This window comes from Cnephaeus nilssonii, assembly GCF_951640355.1.
Source record: "Cnephaeus nilssonii genome assembly, chromosome: 15".
NCBI classification, from domain to species: Eukaryota; Metazoa; Chordata; class Mammalia; order Chiroptera; family Vespertilionidae; genus Cnephaeus; species Cnephaeus nilssonii.
Window position 1 is genome coordinate 11,621,889 of NC_137086.1, and position 26,913 is coordinate 11,648,801.

The following is a 26,913-nucleotide window of genomic DNA, read 5'->3' on the forward strand; positions in this document are numbered from 1 at the left end:
GTGAACTGGCCCCCTGTTTAAAAAGTTTGAGGACCCCTGCTCCAGAGCATCCTGTCCCCATACACCGTCAGAGAATCGAACTGCATTTCTGACTAACTTACAAATGCAAATGTCACTCTAAGCCCCTGCCAAACTCTGGGCCTGCCCGGGACCCCTCCCCACTTTTTGGCTATGCTGGGCCCTGCCTGGCCCCCTGGGTCGGCCATCTCTGGCCCCATTGTTCCCACTCGCTCGGCACCCCAGCCTGCATTCTCTGCCCCTGCTCCGGGCCTTACAGAGATAGCCCGTTACAATGGCAGGTTCACTCCAGCCCTTTCTTCTTGATTCTGTAGTGCCTCTCCCGTACGGTTGCCCCAAACCTCATCTTAGCTCAGACCAATACTCCAACACTCCTGATTTTCCGAAACCTCAGCAAAACAGGAAATATTGGCATTATTTCCTGTTTTGCTAAGAAGTCCGGGACCGCGGGACTGGGCACCCTCATTTGTCCTCCATGTCACCTCTGATCATCTCCCTACGCGCCCCCCTCCTGAATGGATGGGAAGCGGTGTCCCTCCAACCCTCAGAGTGCTCATCTGCTAAAGGAGATAATCATACACCTATTGCACAGGGCTGTTGTGAATATTAAACAGGCACAGAGTAAGTGCTCAGTGGATGTTGGTTATAAGTAGAGATTTTCATCTCTATTTGAACGCCCCTCAATCGGCTCCCTTAAGATGTCCAAAATTTTTCTTCCCTCCTAAATGTGATTGTTTCTCTCCTAATATTGTTTTTTCAGCCACACCGTGTAGTACTTCCCCCATTATTGACACCGCCTCTTCTTCTGTCATCAAACCCTGCTTCTTCCAAGGAACAGGTTTCACACCTGTCCTCCCATCCCATCCCTGAAATCCAGGTCCATCGCCCCAGCACTGCAGCTCAGCTTGCATCCACAGCCAGAGTAACATTCCAAAGTCTGGTTTCCATGTCCCCCTCCGCCCAGAAGCCTGCTGTCACTACAGACATGTGCAGGGTGGGGTGTGGCCAGCGTCCTTCTACCCCCACACACCCTGAGCTCCCTCAGGACCATCGCCACCACATACACAAGTTGCTCATCGTTGCCGACCAGATGGGATCCAAGTTCATCAGGTTCACCCAGTTTGGTCCTAATTAGAGCTGCCTCGGCCAAAACCAAGCAGGTCTAGTCTTGGTCCCCCCGCCGTGCCCCCAGCTTTCCCACATGATCGCCTAGCCCACGGTGCTACCTCATCCCCTCCGTGCGGCTCTCAGCCTCCCCATCCAGAGGGGGCCTTCCCCTCCTCTGCTCTTCTTCTGAAGGTCATCCTCATTGAGGAATATTATCTTGTGATGCCTGTACCCTCACTTTATTTTGAAATTACTTCTATTAAAAATGAAATTTTGTCTTGTCCTGTTTGCTAACCGGGCTCCTAATCTCCCTCAAGGTGCTTACCTTTCTCACTGCATCTGGAGCAAGCATGTCAAGCTCAAAGGCTCACATGGGCCAAATAAACAAGGTATAAGTGTATGTGGGCCACAAAAAAAGCAAAAGCTTCCATTTTCATAGAAACGTGGGTTTGTTTCGATAGAGACGTGCTGAATACAAAGGGCTGAAATAAATGAGTCATCGTTCACATAAAATAGAGCATTTTAATAAAAATTAATATTTTTTTCTTGAACATTAACTTACCAGACACTGAATAACTGCACAAATTAATAAGTGTAATGCAAATACGCCCTGACCGGTTTGGCGCAAATAAACCTATTTTTCTTGTTCTCCGAGAGCAAAATATTTCCTGTTATGCACACCAAGCAAGTCAGTTCAAGACTAATGATGTAGCCATCCTCTGCTAAAATATTCGCTGCTAGTATTAGTGGAGAGAAACAGTGCGCCTGCGCATAACGCGCCTAAGGGAAATGAATGCAACATGATTATAGTCATCAGTCATTAGCGAATGTTGTAGTTCATTATTAATAATTATGTATAACAGGATATTGTAAAAATTAAGTTTCAAAATTTTTATTAAAACGTTTCTTACATACCGTTACATTGTCTGGGCCGCAAAAATATTCGTTGTGGGCCACGAGTTAGACATGCTTGATCTGGAGCATTTGATACACATAATAGATGGTACATTAGTGCTACCTACAAATTATGCTTATTTATTAACTATGTTATCATAGTATTATAAATCACTACGATTTCTTGGGCTCCTACTATGTGCAAGCACTGTGTGAGGGGCTTTCCACGCATTATCTTTAATTCTCATCGTAATCCCATGAGGGATATATCATTATCCCACTTTACAAGTCAGGAAATGAAGATTAAATAGCTCGCCCAAGGTCTTACAGCAAGTAAGCGACGGAGCTGGGATTTAAACCTAAATCTGCTTTCCTTAAAGTATAATTCTCGTCACTGTACTATTTTTGCCTTTAAATATATAATGTGCCTTTAAATGACAGGGAGAGTAAGTGTGGGAAAATGTCCCTTTCCCAAAGCGCGTTGTGGATTGAATGTTGCCTGTTTCCTCTGTAGAAAGTTCAGAGTGAAGTGTGAGTTTGGGGAACGGGTGCTTAGAGTGAGGTCAGGACTGTGTCCTCGATGCTGTAGCAGAGGCTGTGCACCCTAGGAGAGGACAGTGAAAGGAAGTTCAGGGGTGCAGTGAATGGCAAATGTACAACCCGGAGAAAACCAGCTGCAGGATGAGCTCAACGGGCTGGCATTGTGGGTCCAGAAAACGCTGGAGAGCTGTACGTAGCGAGAGAGACAGAAAGGGTGGCCCAGGGCACTGATCACGCAGATGCCCTGGAGAAAAGCTTGGGGGTCGGTGGGGGTTCAGTGTGTGGGTTTGTTTGTGGTTTTCGAAGAAAATGGGTATGTGATGGAAGGTGTTGGGGAGACTCCAGCAGAGGATGAGGTGGGGGTCTGCATTGAAGCAGCCTGGAAGGGGATTATGAGAGAGAGGGTCGGCGTCCTGAGCCCCCAGGGTGAGCGGGCTGAGTTTGTAGTGAAGCCCAGTGTCAGCCTGCTAAGAGCCCGGTCTCCCTAGATCAGGCCAGTGTAGCTGATACAAATGTGGGGCTCCTTGTTAAAAAATTACTATTGAGAATTTGAAGATGGCAACAGCAGAGCGCTAAACTAAGCATGGAGCCCTTCAACTAGTAGGTGCAAGGGCCCATGGGACTGCACAGGCCACACGCCCATGAGGCTGGCCCTGCCGGTGGGCTTGTGTTTCAGGATGGCGTGGGCCAGTTGGGGGTGGGAGGGCTGTTTACTGAGTCCAGGCATGGTTCTAAGTACATACATGCATCTTCTCACTTGCTGAAGTGTTCAAGTCCTTTGGGGGAGTTTTTCATGTCCCAAGGTCTGGTGGTACGTAAAAGCTGGCTTTCCTAAAAAATAAAAATAAAATCTTTTTAATTAAAAAAAAAGAGCTGGCTTTCCAGAGGGTCAGTAAGCAGCTGGCAGATCCCTGAAGGTGAAGAGCAAGAGAGAAACCACTGAGCTGCTGTTTTCTTCTCTCTCGTACTTTGAGCGTGTGAGTAAACGATGGATGCTAACTTTAACGTGAAAAGAAAGGAAGTGGTTCAGCAATTCCAGCGGAAGCAGGTCCATCTGAACAAATGATGGCTTCCCCAGCCGCATTCCAGAGGCAGAAAGGTTAGCACTGCACTCAGTTTGCAAAGCGCATCCACGTGTCTGTCCGTCTAGTCTCCGTGCCCTCGCGTGCCCATTAGAGACTGAGTCGCCCTTAATCTACACATCTAGATGGTAGCAGATCCTGCTGTCCTCATTCCAACCACACCCCCTTCCCAAAACACACCCCTTTTCCGTGCACAGGTAGGAAAAGGTCGGATAATCCGAGATGTGCACGGGTCACGGAGCTGCTGTGCTCCAGGAAGTCCCGCCCCACCCCCAATGAAAAGCCCCACGGATTAGCTCTGGCCCAGGTGCCCTCTCAGCAACAGAACACGAAGTTTGTGCCTTGACCTGTTGGTTCTTGGCCTTGGAGCAAGAGAACTTTTCTTTCAGGGAGAATGGGGTGGAGTGGGGTAGAGAGAGAAACCATTGCTACTGGGAACTCGGCAAACAGCGAGAGCTGCAGCAGTGTAGAAGCTGGTAAGACAGCGACTCCCCGAAGATCTGTGTCCTGGCAAAGCCAGGAAGGGTCAGTACGTTGTTTCCTCCAATGCCGCGATCTCGGCAAATAAGTCATATCGGAAAACTCTTTCCAGCTTGCCGAGCAGGTCCCTGGTCGGTGTGGAGCCACCGTGTGTCCCGCCGTGGTCTGGTAACTCCCAGAGCATAAAGATCGAACTTGTAGCAGGTTCAGGCTGCCTTCAGCACAAGTTCCTGCCAAGTGTGAGCCTGGAGACTGTGTTATAAAACAGATTTGCCTGTAAGTGTACCCAGTTTTCTTAAGGAGCAAATGGGGGCAATGGTACTGGGCATCAAATAAATTCTGATTTAGTCAGCAGTGCATCGTAAATGTCAAAAACAAAATGATGGGAACCCTTTGAAATAGTAAAATTGTGTTTCCTCTCCTGCCAGATGTGTGATGGTGCTGTGTCTATTGGTTAAAATAATGGTCCTAATGTCCATATGAACTTAATAGTGAGAAATGTGAAGTCCCCCAGACACAATGGCTGGACAGCAGTTTATGTAAATGAACAGTAACGCCTTGGGTTGGTGGCTGGGCACTTCTGGTCAGCCACCAGGCTCCAGGAGGCTCCAGTGAGTTAGCTACCTGTTCCCTGGCTGTGACTGGGGTAATCAGAGATGTTCACTGTCATGAAGCTGCTATTCCACTTCCTGGCAACATACCCTGAATCCAGGGACCACTCGAGTGTACTTGAGGATGCTCCAGCCACGTGTGGAGCAGCAAATGTCAAGAACTCAGAAATGAGTACATACCTGGAGGGGTGCTCATACAATGAATTAAAATGAACGAAATAAATCTACATAAATAAATTCTTAATGGTGTTGAATTTAAAAAGCAAGTTGCAAATGGATACGGGCAATACGATATTATTTGTATACTAGAGGCCCGGTGCACGAAAATTCGTGCACTGGTGGGGGCGGGTCCCTCAGCCTGGCCTGCACCCTCTCACAATCCGGGACCCCTCGGGTAGGGTCCCTAGGCCTGGCCTGAGATCAGGGCTTATTGGGGCTTTCCTTCCCCGGGCTGCAGGCAGCTGGCCCAACCCCTGCCGCTGCCACTGCTTGCCATCTGTGCAGCACTGCCCCCGCTCCCCTGCCACCGGTGGCCTCCCTCTGCAGGCGACAGGCTGGGGTGCAATGGCTTGGCTGGCCTGGGCCTCCCTCTTTCTTTGCTGGGGGGCGAGGCTAGCCCTGCAAGGGGCCGTCTGCCTACCTGATCACCCTTAACCACTCTGCCTGCCTGCCTGATTGCCCCTAACTGCTTGCTTGGGGGCGGGGCCAGCCCGGTGAGGGGCTGTCTGCCTACCTGATCTCCCCTAACTGCTTGCCTGCCTACCTGATCACCCCTAACCACTGGTCTGCCTACCTGATCACCCCTAACCCCTCTGCCTGCCTGCCTGATTGCCCCTTACCACTTGCTTGGGCGCTGGGCCAGCACTGACTTCCGGTTGGTCAGCCTCCAGTCGTTACTGGTCGTTACGACCCAGGGTTTTTATATATTAGGATATTTGTATATATTTTAAATTTTATAAAACAAATATAAAAGCATAAAATTTTAAAGCGTAAAAACATGATGGTGAAATTTTTATCAACCTCGGGGGAGAGGCATGGGAGTAGGATGGAGGGCTTCAGTTATACTGGGAATATTTTATATCACTTTTTTATAAAAAAGCATGTAAGGCAAATACAGCAAAAATGTTATTTCATTTAAAATAAAATATTTAAAACACATAAGTATGGTTAACTAAATTTTAAATAGTTTTAGCTTCCTCTAAATTTATTTTAAAATATCCTATATAATAAAAGCCTAATATGCTAAGTGTCCAACCGTTTGTTCGACTGGTCACTATGACGCGCACTGACCACCAGGGGGCAGACGCTCTGACCAGTAGGTTAGCTTGCTGCTGGGGTCTGGCTGATCGGGACTGGGCAAGACCGGCCGGACATGCCCTGGACGAATCCGTGCACCTGCCGGTTTCTGCCTGATCCCCACAGGCCAGGCCGAGAGACCCCCACCAGTGCACTAATCTGTGCACCAGGCCTCTAGTATATTATAAAAGTAATGTATTCTATTAAATAAAATTCAGAAAATTAGAAAAAAATTAATTACTCAGAATCTTATCATCCCAAATGGTCATGGTTAATCTTTTGGTGTATTTCCTTCCATTTTTTTTCCTTTGTTTAAGCATAGTTCTAAGCATCTTGGATGCACACTGAATTCTGCCTTTTTCACTCATTATGACATCCTCCTTTTCCCATGCGATGACTTGGCCTCCGTGAGCATCGCTTCTGTTGACGCCCATTGGAGCTCCACAGCTTGCTTAACCAACACCCTTTCTGCATAAAAACAGTTGTGAACATGCAGCAGTCATATGTTCCTAAACATAATCCTTTCGAAAGCCCGAGGAACAGGACTGGGTGGTGCGCGGCTGTGGGTTTCTGCACGGCTGTTCCGTGGGGGATGACAGTAAAAGAGTCTGTCACATCTGTGATATCACATTCCCGAGGAGACTGAGCTTGTCAGCATCAGCCCGGGGGTAGGAACTGGACATCTTTCAAGAGCCAGCTCTGTGTCTCTTGCCTGAGAGGAAACAAGTGCTCCAACCTGCAGCTGGGGGAGTATTTGATGATTCTATTAAACTCTTACTTTGAGGCTAAGGGTACCATTTAGCAGGAATAATTATTGCAGATGTTTGTGTGCGCCCTCCCAGCTTGTAGATGCTCTCCAGCCACCCCGCTGTGATCCTCTCTGGGCCCCTGAGAGTGAGGTGCAGAGCAGGCACACGGGTGCCCCTGGGTTACCACAGTAAGCGGGAAAGTCAGGCCCACCACCCGGTGCTCCCACCTCCTTCCAGAACCTTTCAGTGATCATCCTTAGACCCCGGCAGGAGGGGCCATGTCTGCCCAGAGCCCACTATCCCACCTCTAGACCACAGCCTGAGTCTCTCCTCCTGGGGGCCAGGCCACCAGCATGTGCAGGTCGAGGGCCGAGGGCCTGGTTTGCAGGGGGTGAGCAGAGCTGAGACCTGTGGGCTGCAGGATGAGTCATGTATGGGCCAGGGGGTGTGGGCTGGGGCAAGCACAGAGGCTCAAGGCCAACGTCCCGGGACCTACAGCGTAGCTCAGAAATGCAAGGTCTCCGAGACTTCTAAAAGCAGGCCTGGCCTTCTTGGTCATTATGACAATAAGCTTGTCCGAGTAGGAGGATGTGCCGTATTCTGTGTGCCAGTTGTTGGCTAGATCTGTCACTTAGATTTGGTACGTGGACCTCCTTTTCCACTCTTGCTCCAGTACCCACAGATTTTAAGAACATTCTTATCACACTCCCCTTCCCAGGTTCCCTTTTTTCTACCCAAGGCCACCATCATACTGGGATGCGGGGGCTGGGGGGGAGGGGGGGCGGGGTGCGGGGAGCGGTGCAAAGAAAGCAATCTGAAACCACAGAAAATGAAACAATGCATCAGACACCTCCATGTCCATGTGTAAAAGCAAGAAATGCATTTCAGGGGGAAATACACAGAGTACAGCCAGCCACCTGCTACGAGGATGAATCAGCCTGGCACAATCCAGCAAATGAGAAAGAGAAGCCAGCGAGCAGCGCCGCAATCTGCTGCTCTGCCTTCTCCCCGCTTCCCGCCGCCCCCATCACCGGTCCTCTGTGTGTGCCGCTGAACTGCGCCCTCTGTCGGCCGCTTTAAGCCATGCATGAAGTCAGACCCCTGAGTTTCCCATGGCAACACACCCACCAGAATCAGCATGGAAAATCAATGTTGCAAGAATTCTCATTTTAATTGTTGTTTGGCCACTGAACTAATTTTTTTTGGGGGGGGGTGTCCTTATTCCCCAGCGATATTTCTGATTTGTGACCAAGGATTTAACTGACTAGGGAAGTATGACTCATTAAGACTATTTCCTTGTGCTGTTTTTTCCCCTACAGAAGACAAGCAGCTATTCTGAACGATTACACACACACATTAGGACAAGACTTTACAAGTCTATTTTATTTTTATTTTTTTAAAACAGTTCGTTTTTTAAAAATATATTTCTTTATTGATTTCAGAGAGGAAGGGAGGAGAGAGAGATAGAAACATCAATGATGAGAGATAATCATTGATCGGCTGCCTCCTGCACGCCCCCTACTGGGGATCAAGCCCGCAACCCAGGCATGTGCCCTTGGCCTGAATCGAACCTGGGACCCTTCAGTCCACAGGCTGACGCTCTATCCACTGAGCCAAGCTGGCTAGGGCGACAAGTCCATTTTATAAGTGAGGTTTCCGTTGACTCTCACAGCTATCCGGGAAGAAAGCTATCCCCACCCCCACCCCCCACCCCCCCACCCCGTGTAGGAAAAGAATCCGCACCTTAGAGAGGTTAAGTAACCTGAGGTTGTCCAGCTGGGAGGTGGCAGAGTGGGGGCCAGAACTTGGGTCTGACTCCAAATCACTGTAAGGACCCAAATAGAGGGACTTTTTACCCACCAGAAAAAAGAGAGTCACCTTATATCATCAGAGTCCTCACAAAATCTCTCATAAGATCCTGTCTCAATTATTTTAATTTTAATAAAGTTTTGTTTGAGAACAGCACATTAGCCTGGAACAGACTTTGGTCGGTACTGGTTTCGGAAGCTCGTGGAACTCGCCGGACCAAATTTGGTTTTTTAAAGAGGTGTGTTGGGGGAGGAGGGGTGGGGAATGGGGGATCTTTAATACAGGTTTAGTCATTATTCCTGGAACTAGGCTTTGTGATTGCAAGTGAGGATTTTTAAGATTTCTTTTTCAAGTGGTATGTTGTGGAGATTATGAACAGGACAGTTTTTCACTGATAATTTATACAGGGACCTAAGAAGTGCTCTATCTCATACAGAGAGAGGGGAATGAAGTTCATGTGCGTAGAAAACTGAAGACAAAGGCCCCGATGTTGAAGAAGCGTGTGAAAACTTTGAATAGAAATGTGAGAGAGTAAAATGAAACGATATACCCAAACTAACATTTTATTTATTAGGGTTTAAATATGTATGTACAACTACATTAATAAATAGTATAAAAATTTGATCATCATTTGTATTATATCATATCATATATTATCTATTGATATTTGGTTGTATCCTCTGTATATTCAAGTTGGCCAAAAAATTGTGTGATGGGGTCTTCTCATTGGGAAACCGGGGTTGGCCGAGGCTGGGGTAACACACTAAGTGGCTTTTCCAAAGCTTGGAGCTGCGACCCAGGATGAGGAAGAAGCAGGGTTGTGTGCTGGATCCACGGTAAAGATGGTCGCACACTGGCCCTTGTGCCTTCAGGCAGCTCACAGCTTCCCAGACATCGCTGCATCCGGATTTAACCGCCTCTTGGGAGGTAGGGTCTGTGGGTGTCCTGGATGCCCACCCGAGGACCCCGTGCCTCCCCAGGTCAGAGACGTGGGTGCGGGAAGAGAAGTGACGAGACTGCTTTTCCCGTCTTCCTCAGGCAGCGCTGGTTGGAGGGACCACCATGATCATCGGCCACGTCCTGCCTGACAAGGAGACCTCCCTGGTGGAAGCCTATGAGAAGTGCCGGGGGCTGGCCGACCCCAAGGTCTGCTGTGACTACGCCCTCCACGTGGGCATCACCTGGTGGGCACCCAAGGTAACAGGGGGATCCCAAAAGAAGAGAAAAGGCTCTTTTAGGCAGAGGGGCCACTTGGTGGGAGGCAGCTGGGGTGTGGAACTCGCCCGCAGGTGTGGGACACCCCTCCCACCACCGTCGTAACTGCCCCAAATGCCAGAAGCTTCCTCCGTCGCCTCTCCAGCGTCGGCCTGGAATAGAGGGCACGGTCAGTTCTCAGCAACGCTGAGGTCAGAGCAGCCCTCCCAGAGGTTGTGGCGACCTCCATGCATCTAGAATTTTAAACTTGTTTTTCTAATAATCAAATTTTATTTCCAACTACAAATTTTAAAATTAGAAAAGAAAGAAAGCCCATAATCTGGTCACCCCAACAAAATCACTATTTGTTGTTTAGCTTATTTCCTTCCAGTCTTTTTTTCATACATGCTTTTCACATGGATTTTAGCATTACTGTGCCTTCTTTTAACACCATTTTTGGGTTAAGGGGACTAGGCCCGTGGTCGGCAAACTGTGGCTCACGAGCCACATGCGGCTCTTTGGCCCCTTGAGTGTTGCTCTTCCACAAAATACCACGGCCTGGACGAGTCTATTTTAAAGAAGTGGCATTAGAAGAAGTTTAAGTTTTAAAAATTTGGCTCTCAAAAGAAATTTCAATCTTTGTACTGTTGATATTTGGCTCTGCTGACTAATGAGTTTGCCAACCACTGGACTAGGCCATAGGAGTAAAAGTTATTAGTGTGTTTACCAATAAGGCTGATTTGAAGTCAGAAACACAGAACAGCCTATGTGGTAGGAGAAACACGCCTAGGAGGTAACAATATAGTCTCTATTTGTGTCATACTTGACAATATTCAAAGCACATCTTCATCCATTTGCTCATGGGAGGTGGGAGGAAAGGGAGATACTGCGAGGTTGCGGGTGTTCCTATGGTGACTCCACTGACTGAGCCACAGCTCCTCCGATGCCGGGCCAGCATCGGCCAGGCAGCCTCTTGGGCATCTGTGCTCACGTGGCATTGCCTTTGCATTTTGCTCTCCAGGTGAAAGCAGAAATGGAGACCCTGGTGAGAGAGAAGGGCGTCAACTCGTTCCAGATGTTCATGACCTACAAGGACTTGTATATGCTTCGGGACAGTGAGCTGTACCAAGTGCTGCACGCTTGCAGAGACATCGGGGCGATCGCCCGCGTCCATGCTGAAAACGGGGAGCTCGTGGCCGAGGCAAGGCGGTAGCACGTGGCGGGGGAGGGGGCCAGGGCGCCAGTCCTCAGGTTGATTCCTGACCACCCACCTCTGTCCCACAAGGTTCGGATGAAACAAGGCGTAGAAGAAAGTGTGAGATGGTAACACCCCCGATGACAAATCTTTGTCAGAAAATTCAAACGTTCCTACTGTCTGTGAAAAAAACAAATCTCTCTTTATAGTCCAGAGGGGTTTCTGAGTCTTAAACGATGTCTTCATTCTCACACTATGTTAAAATTCCAGGGTAGCAAAGGAATCGGGAGCAGCGCTAAGAAATATTTTGATGAGCTTTCCGGCAGGGAAATTCTGGCGTTCAGATCAGTAGTGCTTGCCTCTGGTGTCCCAGGCTTGTCCTCTGGTGTTTTTAAGAGGAAAAGATATTTCCAATTATTACGAAGTGGGACTGCGGAAGCCTCCTGAAAGGGAGGCCTGCTCTGCGCTCTGCAGAAGGTGGATTTACAGAAGTGGGGAGGGGAGCAGGCCCATCCGAGTGGCTGTGTCTGGCGTCGTGCACTGTCCCTTGGGCCCAGTATATTTTGGTGTCGCCATGATTCTCTCAATGTTCCTTCTTTTGCTCTTTTTCAGGGTGCTAAGGAGGCGCTAGATTTGGGGATCACGGGCCCGGAAGGAATTGAGATCAGCCGTCCAGAAGAGGTGAGGAAGACTCCTGCGTGCCCTTTGTCAGCGTCTGCCCTGAGATTCGCAGACACCAGTAAACGTGAGCTGTGCTGTCGCACTTCCTCCGGGGGCGAAGTTCCACGGGGAAGCTTCTCCGGGAGCCGCTTCCCCCGGGCTGAGGCCGGCTTGGCTTCCTTTGGTTCTGATTTCAAGGATCCGAGGGAGACAATGTGAGCACCGGGGGTTGCTTGACCCAAAATTGAATCGGGAGAGAAGAGACAGACGGAAAAGGTGTGTTTCTTTGGGTGTTAGAAGAAATTTCAGACTAGACGGCGGTGGCTCAGCATTTGGGGATGCGATCCCTCTGAGCATGTGAGGAAAACTTTGGACCCTTCCCACCGAAACACGAGGTCCATGCTCTTTCCCCCTCGTTACCTCGCTGCTCGCTGAGATGCTAATTAAGAGCCCTGCTCTTCTGCCCTCTGCTTTTGCCCTTGTGTAGTTTTGCAGGACGTCAATACAAATCCCCCAGGGTCCCCGGATAAAGAATTCTGCTCTAGAGGGACCACATTAGACAGATAATGCCTTCTTGTCCTGTGACCCTGTTCAGACATCCCTGACCATTTGTGAGGGGAGAGCTGCTTTCCATTTCTTCAAAGCCTTAAGTGCAGAGTGGCGGTTGGATGTCCATGAGGGATCGATGAGGAGGCCTTGAGGGATGAGGCGTGGAGGCAGGGTGTGATGGTCCTTCCATCAGACAGCAGCAAAGTCAGCCCTAGTGGGTCAGCTTGGGGGAGGGGTCCCACCTTACTCCTCCCCTGGGTCTGTCCCTGTCTGTCCGAGTCCTTGAATATAGCTCCTGTTTTGACACTTAAGAATCGGTCAAGAAAGATGCACCAGACTCAGCCAAGTAAGCGCTGTGCCTGTGAGAACGGGGGCCGGGTGGGGGGCACAGGAGTGGACTTGGTTGAGTTACGCGAGGGGAGGGGAGGGCAAAGCTTTGACTGCGGTCGTAGCAATAGCAAAAATTACCCTCGTCCCCGTCTGTTGGCTAAAGGAGAGGGTCCTGGGTCTACATCAAGGGCGATTTTGCTCCCCAGCAGACATTTGGCAATGTGTAGAGACTTTAAAAAAAAAAAAAAAAGAGTTGGTATTTTTAATGTTTTTATTGATTTTTAGAGAGAGAGGAAGGGAGAAGGATAGAGAGATAGAAACATCGATGTGAGAGGAACATCATCGATCAGCTGCCTCCTGCACGAACCCTTCCTGGGGATCGAGCTCACAACCCGGGCATGTGCCCTGACCGGGAATTGAACCTGCGACCTCTTGTTTCCTGGGTTCACACTCAACTGCTGAGCCACACCAGCCGGGCTAGAGATATTTTTTATTATATCAACGGAGCGGTGGGGGCGCTACGGGCATCTAGTAGGTAGAGGCAAGGGATGCTGCTAAAGATCCTACCGACCCCGGACAGCTCCCCACCACAAAGACTTCTCCAGCCCAAAATGTCAATGGTACTGACGTTCAGAAACGCGGATCTAGGCTAATTTCCAGCTTGAAATCAATCCGTATCGCTCCTTTGCTACAGTGCTGAGGTGGCTGCGGAGAGAATACGCCAGAAAACAGGGAGAGAGGCAACTCCAGGCTTTCGCTTGCTTTTGTTTCATGGCCTTTTCATTAAGCCCCGCGTAGCATCCAGCAAGGATGCGCCCACCAAGTCCTCGGATTCTCTCGGGGTGAGCAGAGGTGGTTGGAGCCCGGTGGCCCTGCCCAGGGCTTGCCCCCAGGCCAGCCTGTGGGTGCGGCTGCCCCCCTGGCTCTGTGTCAGGCACTCCAGCACGCCTGCTAGGTGGTGGGCTTGCTTGGGAGAGAGGGTGAAGCTTGTTTTCTTCCTGCCCTTCGTTTCTAACAGCTGGAAGCTGAAGCCACTCACCGAGTCATCACCATTGCAAACAGGGTAAGTAGACCCCACCCGCCCCAAGTCCATTCTCGACTCTGGGATCAGAAACCAGCCTGGACAGTAGAGCGCTGCTCTGTCCTGGGGGCCAGCATCATGCCTGGCTCACAGCACCCCAGCCCTGAGTGGGCATGGTCATTCCTACAGACCCTTGTTCTAAGTTATAAGGAGCCGTTTGTCCGTTGGTAGAAAATGTGAGGTTCAGCTCTCGACACCTTGCCCCACGTTCCCCTGCTGGGCTCTGGCTCAGGATGCTGCCTGCCCCTCTCTGCGTCATGCGTTTCCCCTGCAGCTTGCCTCCTGGCTGCCAGGCCTGCGTTCCCAGCCTCAGACCAGCAGCACCCAAGGGTGGGGCTGAGCGAGCAGGGGGAGGGGCCGGGCCCAGGGTTTGATTTGGCCAAGGTGATGTCGGGGGGTGGATGTTGGTGCTTGTTAGGTTTATGGGGTTGATGCTGTCCTTCCACCATGTTTCCATGTTTAGACTCACTGTCCGATCTACCTGGTCAACGTGTCCAGCATCTCGGCCGGTGATGTTATCGCCGCTGCTAAGATGCAAGGTGAGTCCTTGAGCGGGGATGGACAGAGCTCGTGTGGTAGGATTGGCGCCAGAGGGGGCCCGCCGGGTCCATGCACACCGGGGACCCGGCTCCTGAGGCCCGGCCTGCGCCTGCCCTTCCTCTTCTCCAGCTGTCTTCCCCAGCAGCACCCCGCGCTCGCCTCGGCTCGGTCCTTTAGAACCACAGTTCCTCTGCACATCTGTATGCGTAACAGCTCTACAGAGGTACCTGCCGCCTCTCTGGGTCGGGCAACATTTTCAAGTTTTCAGTTGACTCGTTAATTGGCATCTTTTTGGCTTCTTGGATTTTATTAGTGGTTGCCTTGGTAACCAACATGCAATCCTGGACCAGTTCCAATGGGCATTTCAGGGGAGGCCTGGGATGTCCTTAGAGAAGTAACAGTGTGTGGGCCCAACTTCCCCAGTAGCCACCTGGAACCTGTGAATGAGCCCTGGGCACCTGTTGTGACTCCTGTTGCTAAGCAACTGGCAATACCTGAAGACGCTGTACTTGCTTATAGTGCCAGCCAGGCTCGGGGTGCCAGCGCGGTCCTGGAAACGGCGTATAAATCAGGAACAAGGGCTTCTAGCCTTCCCACTGCTCTGCCTCCTGACGACCCACCTCCATCTCCCTGCCCTCTAGCCCCGGCTGTGGACCCCACACCCAGCGATCCCCTCCAGGTGCTCGCGGCACCTGCCTGCTCAGAAAAGTCTGGACTGCCCCTTAGCGTGGCGTTCACAGCCCTTCATCCTCCCGGTAGCACCCATGCTCCAGCCAGCTTGTGCTCCTTGAGGCGCCATCAGTGCTGCCCCGCCCCGGTGACTCTGCCTCCTGTTCCCCTTGCCCGCAGCCAGCGTGGGGGTGGGGAGCACTCTGGCCTTGAACCCAGCTGTGCTCTCGAATATTGAGTGGGCTTAGTCCCTTCCTCTCTGACTTCACCTCCATCCCCTGTCAAATGAGAGGCCCAGACGAATGATCCCTCGGGTTCACTGGCTTCCTCGTTATGGCTCGACCCTTCTCCTTCTTCCAGGGAGGGTGGTGCTGGCCGAGACCACCACTGCGCATGCCACGCTGACAGGCCTGCACTACTACCACCAGGACTGGTCCCATGCTGCCGCCTACGTCACAGTGCCTCCCCTGAGACTGGACACCAACACCTCAACCTACCTCATGAGCCTGCTGGCCAAGTAAGACCTGTTAGCAGGACCATCGCAGCCCCATATCCTGTCCTTGGCTCAGGGCCATTCCAGGGATCTGTAGGTCCTTACGGTGATGGCGTAGTGGCCCCAAGTCTGACCTCGTTTGATTTCATTGTGCTCAAAGGATGGTTTTGCTTTTGTGACCTTCTCCAGAGCTAAGTCATCTATCTCCCTGTGGATTTGGCCGAGGGTCTCAGTCCTGTGGCGAGAGCTGTGACTGATGAGCCCCCCAGGCCCCAGAGGAGAAAGCCCTCTATGCACCTGACCCGGAACGGCTGAGAGCCTTAAGCACATGCCCCTTCACCAGGGAAATAACTTTTCTCTGCTCCCAGAATCCCCTTCTTTTCTCTCTTTTTTTAAAAATAATTTTATTGATTTTTTACAGAGAGGAAGGGAGAGGGATAGAGAGTTAAAAACATCGATCAGCTGCCTCCTGCACTCCCCCTACTGGGGATGTTCCCACAACCAAGGTACATGCTCTTGACTGGAATCGAACCTGGGACCATTGAGTCCACAGGCCGACACTCTATGCACTGAGCCAAACCGGTCAGGGCCAGAATCCCCTTCTTAAGCGGGCATCTGAGAGGGTCCGCATGCACAAAGCTGTGGTGTCTCCCACAAGTAAAATCAGGCTCTCGGGTCCCCAGTGTGTGGTCCCAGCAGTTGTCCCCCTCTCCCACGTGAAACCCATGCTCCATTCAGGCCCTTCCCTGCCCTCCTAGGACCGTGGTCGGCAAACTGCGGCTCAAGAGCCACATGCGGCTCTTTGGCCCCTTGGGTGTGGCTCTTCCACAAAATACCACGGCCTTGGCGAGTCTATTTTGAAGAAGTGGCGTTAGAAGAAGTTTACGTTTAAAAAATTCGGCTCCCAAAAGAAATTTCAATCGTTGTCCTGTTGATATTTGCCTCTGCTGACTAATGAGTTTGCCGACCACTGTCCTAGGATGTTTCCCCTGAGGTTGCCCTGGCCTGGGTGGCGTAGGCAGGCATTCTGTCTCCTCTGCCCTTCACCATCTCTGAGGCCTACAGAGATCTCTGAACAAAGGCCAGCTAGCTGCCTCCCCTAGGCAGGGCGTTTGCCACCATATGTATTCTCTCACTGTCGTCTCTGCCCCGAGTTCTCAGCTGGCTCAGGAGGCGGTGGTCATGGATGGCAGAGACAGTGAACTAATTGACTTGCATGCCATTGCTGGCTTAAGACAAACTGATCTTCTGTCTTGTCCCTCCTTTCCCCTCTGGGCCGTCAGAGCCCCCACATCCAGGGAAGGCTATGGCTTCGAGTCCTTTGTGCGGCTGAATGTTGAACTTGTGTGCTTTACCAAGCACATGCTTGTGGCCAGCAGGGACTGGTGTGGGGTGAGGAAGGAGATGAGAGGGGGTTTGCATATGGTTCCATGGTAGTCAAGCTACCTCCCACCCTCTACTTTAGCTAAACTCTTATGTTTAATTTTTCTCTTCCCACTATCTTAACTCTTAAAAGTCAACATCCCGAAGACTCTCGATGTCTCCCGTGACCATGATGGTCTGCCACACGCAGCACCTATCTATTCCCATTCTGCAGATGAGTAAACTGAGGTTCTCACAGTTTAAGTAACTCGTTAGAGGCCAGGCACCTACTAAGTAGCAGAGCTGAGATTGAAAGCAGCTTTGCCTGGTTCTCAAGCGAAGACCTTTTCCTGTACCTGTCACCACCCCCCGGGACCCTGGCCTGCTTCCCTTCACTGGTCACGTCTTTCTCTCCACCCAGTGACACTCTGAACATCGTGGCGTCAGACCACCGGCCTTTCACCACGAAGCAGAAGGCCATGGGCAAGGAGGACTTCACCAAGATCCCGCATGGAGTGAGCGGCGTGCAGGACCGCATGAGCGTCATCTGGGAGAGAGGCGTGGTATGTTCTTGGGGGGCCCTTCCCCGCTCTGATCTAAGTGGGCGTTTCACCCTGAGGAGGGCCGCATCAACCACAGCTCCTTGTTCCACTCAAAAACAGAACCAAAAATATCTTTTTTTTCCCCCCTGATCAGAAAGGTAATAAGGCCTAGTATAGAAATGAGAAAAATACAGAAGAGTATTAGAAAAAAATTTTTCCCATAATTCTACACCGAGAAATTAAACTTAATATTGTAGTATGTTTCCTCCTAGTTCTATGGTGTACTGTACATTATTTTAATAACTGGATTCATTCCTTGTTTTTCATAGACCATATCTTGAGTGGCTTCCCATATCAGGAAAAGTTCTTTAAAAACATCTTTTTTCATGGCTAAATGTTTTCTCCAGTGGAAGTACCCTACTTTTCAGTTCATCCTTTCCCGATGTTTGAAACTTTCGGCTGTTTCAGGTTCTAGCACTTAGAAACAGGGCTGCAGGGAACCTCTGTTCGTTAGTGTGTGTCAGCCTTTCTAGTTAATCCCTAGAAGAGGATGTCTGGGCCAAGGGAAGTGAGCGTGTTAAGGCTCTTGATATATTTTGTTCAGTTACTTTTCAACAAAGACAGGGGCTGGGACTTGTGAGAACACCGCCTACCAGGTCTGCCCGTGAAGAATGTGTGTTACTGGTCTGGCCCTCTCACAGGCCAGATGCAGGAGGGTCAGAGCCCAAGGAGGTCTGGCGTCCTCGAGACTAAGCACCAGCCCGGACGGCGTGGCTCAGTGGTTGAGCATCGACCTATGAACCAGGAGGTCACGGTTCGATTCCCGGTCAGGGCACATGCCCGGGTTGCAGGCTCGATCCCCAGTGGAGGGCATGCAGGAGGCAGCCGATCAATGATTCTTTCTCATCATTGATGTTTCTATCTCTCTCTGTCTCTCCCTTCCTCTCTGAAATCAATAAAAATATATATTTTTTAAAAAGACTAAGCATCCGCTCAGGGAGGACCCAGGTAGTGGCTCAGGAATCTTCTCTGAAGAGAGTCCACGGTGCTGTCATGGATGGGTGGGTGGGGTAAGAAGATGCCTTTCCAGACCCAGAATGCATGACCCTCTGTGGATGAGGGAGGCTCCTGACTCGTCCCTAGTGGGCAGCCGAGCAGAGCTGGGTTTACCATCGGGGGGTAGATTTCCACCAGGGAGGCGGCCGTTTGGAACAAGGGCCCGCTCACTGCTGCTGGGTGAAGGAGAAAGACGTGAGCGAGTGCCTGGAACCAAGCCTCGCAGGTTGGTCACCTGAAACGGTGCCCGTGGTGCTGTCCGCCTCCGCACCATTGTTCTGACCGACTCGAAGGCCACGGGCCAGAGCCAGGGGTGCCTAGGGGTTGGAGGCGCCCCCGGGCCTGGTCGACTTGACATTCTGCCGTGTTTCAGGTCGGAGGAAAGATGGATGAGAACCGCTTTGTGGCCGTCACCAGCTCCAATGCGGCGAAGATCCTCAACCTGTATCCCCGCAAGGGCCGCATCATCCCGGGAGCCGACGCCGACGTGGTGGTGTGGGACCCCGAAGCCACAAAGTAAACCTGCTGCCGGTCTCCAGGGCTGGGGCTGGGGCTGGGGGTGTAAGGAGCTTGTGTCACAGAATCCCAAAAGCCTCTCTGCACTCCTTCTAGCAGAGAGGAGTGTGCCCTGAGGCGTGTTCAACGTAATGACTAGTTGCTGGCCTCCCAGAGTCCGGCCCGGGGGACAGAGCAGTGACCAGCTGCGCCTGCACAGCGCTTGACAGTGTTTCAAAGCGGCCGCCCACCCATTGTCTCATTGGATTGGACTCGCAGCCCCGAGAAGCACTCAAGCCTGGGGTTCTGATTTCCTTTCCCTAAGGCCAGAGAGCAGAGGGATCCCCACATCATGTAGCTAGTACGTGGCCGAACCGGACAGACGGCCTAGCACTCCATCCCAGCTTCCTCCATCCTCTGCTCCTCTCGCTGCGGGCGGTTCCTGGAGCGCACCGCGCTGGCACCCGCGGCGTTAGTGAGCGCATGCTGAATGCGTGAATGAAGCGTGTCAGGAGTGATCAGCAGGGTGTAGGGCATCATTTTCACTTGAAGATGTGGGCAGATGGGAATCGTGTTTTTAATGTTAAATTTCATTCAGTCATCAAATACAGAGGTGGCAAAAGTAGGTTAATACTAATAAGTAATGCAATGATTAATTAATTAATTAATTAATAATAGAACTCTGTGTTTAGCGTGCTCACAACTGTAAGCCCACCCTGGCCCACCCCTGAATTTGTTTGGCGGGCACTTTTCTAGGCGCACAAGCTAGTAGTGAACAGGGTAGGCAGAAATGTGCGGGCAGATGAAAGTGAAAGAAAGCCCACGCCGGGCACCACCACATCCCTATGCCACGGTCCCCACACTGTGCCCTCCGTCAGGGCCCTGGAGGAGCCCTGTTCTGCATCCTGGTGCCAGGGGCTGGTCCCTGTCTCTGTGATGGGCCGGCTGTCGGTGAAAGACCCCCTAGAGGTTAGCCCAGTGTACGAGTGTGCTGGGGCTGCTTTAAAACATACTGCAGCTTGCCGAAACCGGTTTGGCTCAGTGGATAGAGCGTCAGCCTGCGGACTGAAAGGTCCCAGGTTCGATTCTGGTCAAGGGCATGTACCTTGGTTGCGGGCACATCCCCAGTGGGGGGTGTGCAGGAGGCAGCTGATCGATGTTTCTAACTCTCTATCCCTCTCCCTTTCTCTCTGTAAAAAATCAGTAAAATATATTTTTTTTAAAAAAACACAAAAAAACATACCGCAGCTTGGGGGGCTGGCACGGCAGAAATCTGTCTCCTCACAGTTCTGGAGGCTAGAAGTCGGATCGAGGTGTCGGCAGGGTGGATACATCATGAGGCCTCTCTCCTTGGCTTGCCGATGGCCGTCTTCTCCCTCCTCACATGGTGTTTCCTCTGTGTGTCCTCCTGGTGTCTCCATTTTCTTTTCGGATAAGGACACCAGTCAGGTTGGACTAGGGCCGTGGTCGGCAAACTGCGGTTCGCGAGCCACCTGCGGCTCTTTGGCCCCTTGAGTGTGGCTCTTCCACAAAATACCACGGCCTGGGCGAGTCTATTTTGAAGAAGCGGCGTTAGAAGAAGTTTAAGTTTAAAAAATTTGGCTCTCAAAGGAAATTTCAATCATTGTACTGTTGATATTTGGCTCTGTTGACTAATGAGTTTGCCAACCACTGGACTAGGGTCTACCCATATGACCTCATTGTAATTAGATGTTTAAAGGCCAAATACAGTTACATTCTGAGGTATTGGGTATTAAGACTTCAACATATAAATTTGGGGAACACAATTCAGCTCATAACCATCAGCCTTTGGGGATCTTTCCTTCCCTTTGAGCACCTCCCCTTCCCTCTGAGCATCTTCCCTTCCCTCTGAACAACACCCCTTTCCTCTGAGCATCACCCCTTCCCCCTGAGCATCACCCCTTCCCTCTGAACAACACCCCTTTCCTCTGAGCATCACCCCTTCCCTCTGAGCATCACCCCTTCCCACTGAGCATCACCCCTTCCCTCTGAGCATCACCCCTTCCCCCTGAGCATCACCCCTTCCCTCTGAACAACACCCCTTTCCTCTGAGCATCAGCCCTTCCCTCTGAGCATCACCCCTTCCCCCTGAGCATCACCCCTTCCCTCTGAACAACACCCCTTTCCTCTGAGCATCAGCCCTTCCCTCTGAGCATCACCCCTTCCCCCTGAGCATCACCCCTTCCCCCTGAGCATCACCCCTTCCCTCTGAGCATCACCCCTTCCCTCTGAGCATCACCCCTTCCCCCTGAGCATCAGCCCTTCCCTCTGAGCATCACCCCTTCCCTCTGAACATCACCCCTTCCCTCTGAGCATCACCCCTTCCCCCTGAGCATCAGCCCTTCCCTCTGAGCACCTTCCGTTCCCATTGAGCTGTGGTGTCTTTGCCTCTCCTCAGAGCTCCCCTTCCACCACTTCTTCCCCACCAGGACCATCTCGGCCAGCACCCAGGTGCAGGGAGGAGACTTCAACCTGTACGAGAACATGCGCTGCCATGGCGTGCCGCTGGTCACCATCAGCCGGGGGCGGGTCGTGTATGAGAACGGTGTCTTCATGTGCGCGGAGGGCACCGGCAAGTTCTGTCCCCTGAGGTCCTTCCCAGACACTGTCTACAAGAAGCTGGTCCAGAGGGAAAAGGTAAGGTGAGGGATGGGGAAGAGGATGGGTGGGAAGAGGTTGAAGGCCCCTGTTAGGGGCAGCTCATATGATTGTTTTACATCTCAAAGACGTTCTCACTCGATTTCCCCGCCGCGTCCTGTCGCCGGGAGTGGTCACTTTGGGGACAGGAACAGTAGGGAGGAGGCACCTGGAACGGAGTAAATGTATCGGAAGGGTCCCCCGTGTCCCCGGAGCCGAGGGAACACTATGAGCTGCTCACGGCTGAGCCGGCCGCTGGTCCTGGGAGGATTCTTGCCGTCCTTCAGGGACGGGTTCCCTGTCTTGGCCTGGAGCTGCTCTTTCTCAGACACCCCGCTTCCCTTGTGATTGCAATAGGCTGGGTGGGCTTTGCTGAGTCTGGGCCCCCCAACACTTAAGTGGCCAGGCCAGGTCTGGAGAAGTTCATGGCCTCTTGGTAACCCGGCAAGTGAGGGGAATGCCAAGCTCCAGGGGAGGGGTGCTCTACCAGGTTGAATATCTCAGAAGTTCACCTGCTACCTTGGAAAAGATCCCACCAATACTGAGGGCGAGCCAGTGGGCATCTCCTACACGCACACATGCATGTACACACACATGTGCACGGGTGCACACACACGTGCACTGTTTATAGAAGGCACAAGAAAATAATTCTCCGCCCCTTGTGCTCACGGCAAAGCAAGCCTTTGTGGCAGTCACGTGGGTCCTGAGCAGAACGGCAGCCATCGAGGAGGCTCTGGTGGTGGTGTCTGGCTCTGATGGGGTCGTTTCCCTTCTCCTCCTCCTCCCTTCACCAGACCTTGAAGGTTAAGGGAGTGGACCGCACTCCCTACCTGGGGGATGTAGCTGTCGTTGTGCATCCTGGGAAGAAAGAGATGGGAACGCCGCTCGCAGACACTCCTACCCGGCCCGTTACCCGGCACGGGGGCATGAGGGACCTTCACGAATCCAGCTTCAGCCTCTCTGGTAAGAGCAGGGCCACCTGGACTGGCACCTGCGTCTCCACCACAGCGGGGTGGTGGGAGCAGGCCGAGGGGCAGGCGGGGTTTATGCTGCTTTTCCCATCTTCTTCCTCCCTCCCCTTCGGCATGGCCGGTGATGAGTGCTAAGTCCACTGCCACGTAAGTGGCGCCTGCAAGGGAGAGCAAGCAGCGGGTGCAGTGCCGGCCCTGCAGGCAGCTTTGCGGACAGCACTGGGGAGGACCCTCCTGAACAGCCATCAGGCCCAGCCCCGTGCAGACCTAGCATCCGCTCTGCAGGTGCCCTGCTGGGCCCGGGACAGCTAGAGGAGCAAGATCCCTCCTCACAGAGCATGGCTTTTGCTGGGGGGGGGGACATGAGACCTGCACACAGACCCTCCTAACCTGAGAGGCAGAGGGCTAAACCTGTGTGCCCAGCTGTGTGCTGGGGGCAGCTCCAGGCAGAAGTCACGTGGTTCCTGTTTGAGGAACTGGTAGCCTATGGGGAAGGGCCTCCACCACTCCCCTTCCTCTCGTTACCAAGGTAACTGCTCCCTCAGCCTGAGGGCCACTGCCACTCCCACCAGGGACAGGACACGTGTGCAAGGAGTCAGAAAGGGATCCGGGGTGTGGCGTGTCCGCGGGCACCCAGCCTTGCCAATCCAGAAGGTGTGGATTCCCAGGGCTGCCTGGGCATGGCCCCCAGAGCCAGGGCCCCCACTGGCCTATGGCGGCCTCTGCTCCCACCCACGCCTTGGGACAGAGCCAATACTGGGCAGAACTCTCAGACTCGGCCAACATCAAGCAGCCTCCCCCCCTTCCCTCTGCCCACAACCGTATCTGTTTTAGACCAGACAGGCTGAAGACTGGGGCACCAGGCCTCCTTTTCTAACTAAGTCTTGGCATTTCAAAACGGGGAGACCTTCGGGGTGTGGTTCTTTGTTTTTCCAACACAACGAAGCCCCTTCCCTCTTTTCTCTCTCACTCGCTGAGGCAGATGGACAAAGGCCCACTTGCTAACGGGCCAACCCATAGTCCAAGCTGCCCGCAAGAGACCCTATGTCCAGGCGTGGGAGCCGCGAAGGTGGCATGGGGGGGGGGGGGGCAGTTAATCGTGGAGATTCTGAACGAGGAAGACCTGGTTCAAATCCAGGCTCTGCCACTTTCACGCTGTGTGACAGAGAGCAAGTGACACAACTTCCCTGAGCCCGTGTCCGTGTCTGTAAACGGGGATGGCGTTGTGAGGATTAAAGTAGACCATGCTCGCCGAGGGCCTGACAGCCTCCTTCAGGAGAAGCGGCCGTGCTTTTATGACCCCGGCAAGAGCAGCCCGGCTCACCCTCTGCTTCCTTCCCTGCAGGTTCCCAGATCGATGACCATGTCCCAAAGCGAGCCTCGGCTCGGATCCTCGCTCCCCCCGGAGGCAGGTCGAGTGGCATTTGGTAAAGGCACTGCCCAGCGCCCCCCCAAGTGAGGATACGCCGCTGCCACCAGCCCGCACACCCTCCCGCGCAGCTGCAAGGGCAGGAGAGGCTGGGCTGGGCAGGGCAGCTCACCCCCTGAGGGGCCACAGGACCCGGAGCCCTCCCCCTGTCTGACACGTGATCCACTGTGCTTCGAGCCGAGCCGACCTAGCAGGCACTTTGAGATGCGTCCCTCCTGCTGCAGTCTTTTCCTGCCCTGGCCTGTGGGGCCCGGGCAGCCCACACTATGCACAGAGCCCAGCGCATAGCCTGGCCCAGCCCCTCCTCCCACCCCTCCACGTGCTGGCTTCGGGAGAGCCCGGGCTCCGGTGCCCGGCCCCTGGCTGACCCGCCAGGTGTCCAGAGCACTTTGGCAGATGTGTCTAAAAGGACTCCCTTCCCCGTCCCCTGAGGCCCCGTGGTCACCTTCCTCAAGTGAGACAGGTGTTCGCTGCCCAGCTGTGCCCAGAAGGTCCCGTGTTTCCCGACTCCGCTCCGGCCCTGGACGGGTGCCGTTGGGACACCCCGGGTGTGGGTGTTGTTGGGACACTCTGTGCCCTTTAGCAGCTTCTTCTCCCCACCCCGCCCTCTGGGAGGCATGCCCAGAAGGGCGAGCCGGGCGGGGCGCAGGGCTGGTGCCAGGCGCGTGTACATGATTTCGTTTTTTGCACGTTTGGTTTGCGCAGTGGTTTGGTTTGACTTGTTTGTGCATCCTGTGAAAAATAACGGTGCTTTGTGTCCTAGCATAGCATAGCAACAGGAGTAGATGTGGACCTTAGGAGATGCTGCACTCGACACCAACCAGACAGCCCAGGGCACGGGTTGGGGCTGGGGCGGGGGGGGGTGCTAGACTTACAGGCCCTCTCCCCACATAGAGTCTTCCAGACTGCACAGGCCCCATCCCAGGCCCTGTTCCCATCGCTTCCCCCCTCCCTCCCCCCGCCTCGGTCTAGTTCCCTACATTCTGAGAGGATGTTCAGGATGCTGGCCCTGGAGACCTTTGGGGAGCAAGAAGGCGTTTCCCGTCTCTCAGACACCCAACTTCCTGTAAATCGCCCTGCCGTACAAGGTCTGGCTGCTCCTCCTGTGTGATTGGCAAGAGGCCTGATGTCTGCTATGAGAGGGGGAGCGGGACTAGGGCGTGGCTAGCGAGGTGCAGGGAAGGAGGCCAGGCCAGCAGAACCTGACGGTAGGGCCCGCATTGCTGTGCTCTAGTCCCCTGTGGACAGCACCGTGCCCTCCCCTGCTGTGGCCTCCATCTCCGCCCACATGCAGTGGGGCCCTCCCTGCCTCCGAAGCTCCAGGAGGTTTCCATGGAAACACTAGAGGCTGGTGACCTCCCAGCTGCCCGCCCTCGTTCAGCCTTGTCCTCCCCTCGGGGAAGTGATTTCATGTTGCACATTCAGTTTGAGCGCCCCGGGCTGCGCGTGGCTCCTGGGCTCGGGCTGGCGGTCATACCCCGTACATCGTGCTCTTCATGTTTCAAAGCACTTCCATAGACGAGCTCTCAAATGCTTCTCACCACGGGGCACGTATGATTCTCTCCATTTCAAAGATGAGGCCTTCTGACCCCGGAAGTGTCCACGACTGCCCTTAAGGGCGTGGCTGTCTCCCCCGGCTGTGGGAAGGAAGAGTGGGGTGAGGTCCCTTGTAGATCCCACGGAGTCTAACCAGTCAGAAGACTCCCTAGTAGGCGTTCTGCTTTGTTTTGCACAGGTAGGTAGACTTCTGTCATAAACAAACTGATGCGTATTCCCCGTGTGAGCCAGGACTCCTTACACGCCGGGGTTTGGCCGTGTGGTTTGAGCTGTCTCCACATCTACATGTGTCCCTTCGTGCTCATCTTCCTCGCTCAGGGGCCGATAGGACAGAGACCGTAACCCAGGGAACAGAGGCAGCAAAGGCACTGGTGGAGGGCGGCAGCCACGGGGACAGGCGTAGGGAGGGCTCTGGGCCTGGGGAGCCGTGGCACTGACCCCTGGGTACAGTGCACATCGTCGTTATCTCGTTCAGCCCTTGCTGGGTCACGGGCCGTGGGCAGATGCCAAAGAGCCAAGCAGGGGTGGCGGCCCATGGGCAGAGGATCCCTGCTTGGGCTAGGAAAGCTTTACCTTCTCTGAGTGCCTCCGCTTGAGAGATGCATGGCCCGGGGCTCTGGGAGACCTCGTCTTCACGTGGTCCACCGTCGGCCTTCCGCTCCGTCCACCCTGACCCTTACAGAGACCCCACCCTTGCCCAGGAGCTTCTAGATGAAAATCAGAAGGAGGTTCAAGGAACCAAGTACATGGTCAGCCCCCACCGCCCGCTCCTTGCCCCTGTGCAGAGCCCCAGCCGGCTCCTTCGCCAACCCCACTGGCTCCTGGTTGCACTGAATGCAGCTCTCTCAAACTGGTCTTGTACTTGCTGAATAAATACTGTTGTTCTTGCCTTAGCTGCTCTCTAGGTTTGTGGGGTTCAGTTACAGAAAATTGTGCTACTGTGTGTGCGTGTGTGTGAGTGTGTAGTGCTAGGAGTCCGCAGTAGGTCTCTGTCAAGCCGATGCCGTCAATGAGGGCTTTTCCAGTACCGACCCAGAAACCACAGAACCACACAGAAACCCCAACCCCCTCCAGCTGCCCAGGCGGCAGGCACAGCCCGGGGTCGGGATGGAGCCTCCGGCACCCCATCACCCAGGTGACTCCCTCGCTCCTCTGTAAAAGTCATGGTGCTAAGATTGTGTCAACCCCAAGACAACACATGGTCCTGTGCTTTGACCACCCCTTGGAGGCAAAAACAAGACAGCCCGACACATTGTGTTCTGGTGCAGGTTTGTATTAAACTGTAGCTACTTCTCACTTGGTCTCAGTTGTGTTTCTTCAGAGAAGCGGGGGCTTGGCAGAGGACCGCTTCCTGCAGGGGCTGAGGCACAGCTCACGTTGCTGAGGGGACTCGGCTTCGGTTGTTCACTCCTGCTGGCAGGTGGCAGCTTCCGGGGAGGCCTGAGCAGAGTCACTCAGATTCAGAAAAGTTGAGATGGGAGCTGCAGTGACCCCCACAGCTGTCCGTTCTGACTCCTGGTGGGAACAAGACCAAGGTTCATGGCAC

General features: G+C 53.1%; 1 protein-coding gene across 1 annotated transcript in view; it reads left to right on the forward strand.

The window, feature by feature from the left end:
* The window catches only part of DPYSL5 (dihydropyrimidinase like 5), a gene marked incomplete at both ends in the record, with an annotated part of 37,866 nt that extends 11,341 nt beyond the window's left edge, over positions 1 to 26,525 (forward strand). Inside the window, 12 exons of the mRNA XM_079792011.1 lie at positions 9,625 to 9,783; positions 10,802 to 10,981; positions 11,588 to 11,656; positions 13,533 to 13,577; positions 14,059 to 14,134; positions 15,165 to 15,321; positions 17,081 to 17,222; positions 18,631 to 18,773; positions 21,203 to 21,410; positions 22,205 to 22,373; positions 23,727 to 23,808; positions 26,393 to 26,525. Coding sequence (XP_079648137.1) covers positions 9,625 to 9,783; positions 10,802 to 10,981; positions 11,588 to 11,656; positions 13,533 to 13,577; positions 14,059 to 14,134; positions 15,165 to 15,321; positions 17,081 to 17,222; positions 18,631 to 18,773; positions 21,203 to 21,410; positions 22,205 to 22,373; positions 23,727 to 23,808; positions 26,393 to 26,525 — 1,563 coding nt within the window. The remainder of the gene's footprint in view (positions 1 to 9,624; positions 9,784 to 10,801; positions 10,982 to 11,587; positions 11,657 to 13,532; positions 13,578 to 14,058; positions 14,135 to 15,164; positions 15,322 to 17,080; positions 17,223 to 18,630; positions 18,774 to 21,202; positions 21,411 to 22,204; positions 22,374 to 23,726; positions 23,809 to 26,392) is intronic.
* Positions 26,526 to 26,913: the final 388 nt, after the last annotated feature.